The sequence below is a fragment of the Phaethon aethereus genome (genome assembly GCF_964289735.1).
Source record: "Phaethon aethereus genome assembly, chromosome: 9".
Classification (NCBI taxonomy): domain Eukaryota; kingdom Metazoa; phylum Chordata; class Aves; order Phaethontiformes; family Phaethontidae; genus Phaethon; species Phaethon aethereus.
In genome coordinates, this window is record NC_138585.1 from 6084080 (window position 1) to 6088107 (window position 4028).

Here is a 4028-nt window from a genome sequence, read left to right on the forward strand (position 1 = left end):
CAAGGGGCGAGGCCGGGCCGGGCCAACAATGCCGGCAGGGGCCGGCGGGCCGCGCAGCGGCCGACAGCAACCGCAGCCTCGGCAGCGCGCGCCCCCCTGCCCTGCCCCGCCCCGCCCCGGCGCAGACAAAGCGCTCGCCTTCCATTGGCCCGTTCGGCCAACGCTCCGGCGGCTGCCCGCGCGGCGCGGCCAATGGGCTCATTGACATGCAAATCGCAAGGTATAAGTAGGGCGGCGCGGGGCGGGGAGCGGGGCCGAGCCGCCGGCAGGGAACGCAGCGCACGGTAGTGGGGGTGCGCCTGGGCCGCGCCATGGCGCCCTCCTTCCGGCCCGGCAAGGGCCGCCCGCCGCGGGGGGACGAGGACTGCGCGGGGGCGAGGGCCGACAGGAAGGTGAGCCGCAGGGGCGCCGCGGCGGGCGGGGCGGGGCCGGGCGGCGGGGCTGACGGCGCCGTTGTCCCCGCAGACGAGGAAGCCGCTAGTGGAGAAGAAGCGTCGGGCGCGGATCAACGAGAGCCTGCAGGAGCTGCGGCTGCTGCTGGCCGACAGCGAGGTGAGGCGGCGGGGCGGGGGCCGGGCCGGCGGGGGCGGCGGGGGCCCGGGGCCGCGCTGACGGCCGCGGCGCCCCGGCTCAGTTTCAGGCGAAGCTGGAGAACGCGGAGGTGCTGGAGCTGACGGTACGGCGGGTGCAGGCCGTGCTGGAGCGCCGCTCCCTCGGTGAGTGCCGGCGGGGCGGCGGCGACGGCGGGGGCCCGGCCCGGCCCGCGCCTCACGCCGCTCCCCTCTCTGTCTCCCGCGGCGCAGAGGGCGGGCGGCTGCAGCGCGAGGCCAGCGAGCGCTTCGCCGCCGGCTACATCCAGTGCATGCACGAGGTGCACACCTTCGTCTCCAGCTGCCCCGGCATCGATGCCACCACGGCGGCCGAGCTGCTCAACCACCTGCTGGAGTCCATGCCCCTGAACGAGGGCGGCTTCCCGGACTTGATCGCGGACGTTTTGGCAGATCCTGCTCTCGGCCCCTGGCCTGCTGGCGAGGCGCTGGCCCCGGCGGCCGAGGCCGCCCTGGGCCTGGCTCCCCCCGCCTCGGCACCCTCGCCCTCCCTCAGCGAAGAGACCTGCTCCGACTCAGACGAGGCGGAGGCCGAGCCACGCCAGACCTCCACTGACGGACTGGATGCATCCCGGACACGCGGCCTGCCTTCGCCTAGCTTACCCAAATCGATGTGGAGACCCTGGTAACAGAGGAGCGCGCAGGAGTCGGCGCAGACCTACCTAGCAGGGAGAGCGGCCGGGCCCCACGCTCCCCTGCGGCCCTCCAAGTGGCGCGGGGGACCGCTTGCCTGTGTGTGGCTGGCATCGCTGCGTTTCAGGACTGCATCAATGGCACTCTTACGCTGTCACGCCCTGACAGGCTAATGGCTAAACATGTTAACATTTCATCTGTGTGTGTGTGTGTGTGTGTGGCATTTTGTAACTTTAGGGGTGGTTTTTATGAGAGGTTGGGGAGGGGATGAGGAGAGGAGGGAGTTGGCTTGTAGTGGCAAAGCTCTTTAGTGGATACATGGCAGTTATTTTATAACCCTGTCTTTCTTGTGGCCCTTATAAGTGGCCCAAATATCACTACCTTTTTCTCTTAAGAAAAAGCCCTCGTGCATTTTAAATCATGACGGTTGGCTCCATGAGAAGCTTGGATGAGCCTGGATGCACGGTTTTAAGTGTTATAGTGATAGCGGAGATCCCTGAAAGGGGTTGGTGTGGTTAGCATCTGTACTCAGTAGCAGCCTAGAATCTCACCTTCAGTGAAGGAAGAGAAAACTAGAAACCTGTTGGAATTAGATGAACATTAAAAAAACATAATTGGTGGCAGGGTGCCTTTTAGAAATGAGTGTCTTTATGCACATTTTTGCTTTTAGCACATTTGAGTTTATTGTGACTTTATGTATATTAGGGCATCAAATGTTTTTTATTTTTAATCTTTAATAAAAACAATACTGAACTCACAACTGCATGTATTGTGGACTGTGATGCACTTCTAACCAGTTTTAAAAATTAAAAATTCACTTCCCTATTGTTGACTATTGACAAAAGTATGTATACGTTGTGGAAACAATGCTGGTAATTAAGCACTTAATTCTTGTACTAAGCATTGTTAGCTCAAGTATTGGAATTCAAATGTTTCTTTTGTTTAACACTAGAAGACACTTAAGTTATTGCAGTGAGCAAGGTCAGAGTGGTATAGGGTTGATCTGAGGCCACAGATTTGGGGGCTAGTTTATCTGGATGCCAGCCTCAAACCTACCCTACTTGATCTCCCAGCTGCTGGTGTTGCTCATACATCTACAGCCCTAACTTCAGGAGTGCTAGGCAAATCCTGTCCTGGGGCATGACTTCCCAGGGGTGTGGTGTTTGGGGGTTTTTTGTTTGTTTTGGAGGGGTTTTTTATTGCTCCTGAATGCAAAGTTGAATAGTGTGCAATGGAGTTGGAAAGTATCCTTTAAAATTAAAAAAAAATGTTTCTGGGGGGCTGAGGGAGACAACCCTCAGCATTCTTGTACATGAGGTTTGACACCTTCCCCCATTCCTACTTCTGGGAGATGCCAAGTTATTTATGCTGTGATAATACCTAATAATTCATTGTAAAAAGAAAAACAAAAAGGATTGTGAAGTTGCTTAATACATGGAAGTTCCCAAACATAGAACAAGCAACAAAGGAAGCAACCTAACTACCAAGGGACTAGACATGTAACTTTCTTTTGTTAACAACCCTGTGGAATAATAAAAATGGAAACTAAGATACTGGTAAGACCTCTCCTTTGTAATTTTCTTTTAAGTTACCTGAGGTGGGTGTTCTTAATCAAAGATGGCCATCAGATTTGTTTGGTTCTTCTCATCCCCTTTTGTGCTAAATTCCCTTTGAACTGGGGGGAGAAGGGGCAAAAAACAGCTCAGGAGAGGGAGGTGAGAGCTTCTGCAGTAACCTTTCTGCTTTAGGGAGGGAGGTTAGCATTTTGAAGTGTAAATGAAGGAGAAGCCTGGAACACTTGCACTAAAAGTAACACCCTACACACAAGATGACCTCTGGGACTGAGCCTGCACCTCTCTAGCCCCAGCAAAGGCCAGATTCACCTCTTATAAAGGGTACTTCCCCTAGGTACCACATGCCCTTTGATACTTCACTCTCCACTTCTGCTTAGTTAGCCCAGATACCAATACCTCGCTGTAATTGCCACAGGCAGTTCACATATGACACGGTGCAGTATGTTACCCTCTAAGACAGAGCCCCTTGCTTTTAGCATCTAGAAAACACCCCTTTCTGTAAGGTGCTCTTGAGAGGGAGGTAGAGCCACAGCCCGTTTCCTTAACGCGGCAGCCCCAGAGCACACACAGCAGCATTGGGCTGCGGTCACTTGCCTGAGCTGCCCGTCTTCGGGTGTGATATCCAGGGCCGTGCCGGGGCTGGATATCTGCTGCGGGAACACCGGAGGCAGCTCGGCTTGGCTCCATTTCCATGAGATGAAAGACCCCCGGGTTAGGGCTCTTCCGTAACGCTCCTGCGAAAGCAAGTGCAAATCCTGACACTTCGGTGACAGAAACACAGCCAAGAGTCAGCATAAAAGTGCCAGCAGTGGAGCTGGGGGGGGAGTAGCAGCGGAGGCATCTCTGTTAAGCAGCGTCACAGACACGCTGCTTAACTTTTCCTGTGCTGGCCCTGGAGAATCGCAGCTGAAGCGGAGCTTCCCCCTTTACCCGCGCCCTTTCACAGCCCTGCGTCTATCCCCGCAAGTGCTGGTGTGCTTCCCGCGCCCGGGGTCACCGGCTGTGGGCCACTCGGCTCCCTGTGTACCTGCCGCCGCGGCGGGAGACCTGGGCACATCCCGTCCCCGCTGCCGCAGGAGGAAACACGCCGAGGGGCTGCAGCCTTGCCGGGAAGGGTAGGAAGAGCCACAGCAGAGGGATAACAGGCCTTTACTCTCTGTGCTTCTCAGCCCTGTATGAGTTGGAAAGAAAAAGGCAGGTCAAAGGGGTCCTA

At 56.4% G+C, this 4028-nt stretch overlaps 1 protein-coding gene across 1 annotated transcript; it reads left to right on the forward strand.

The window, feature by feature from the left end:
- Window positions 1–311: 311 nt before the first annotated feature.
- Window positions 312–1237, forward strand: LOC309407859 (transcription cofactor HES-6-like; the record flags this gene model as incomplete). The annotated part of the gene is given in 4 exon segments (XM_082003509.1): window positions 312–392; window positions 466–600; window positions 602–716; window positions 804–1237. Coding segments are annotated over 4 exon segments (765 nt in total).
- Window positions 1238–4028: the final 2791 nt, after the last annotated feature.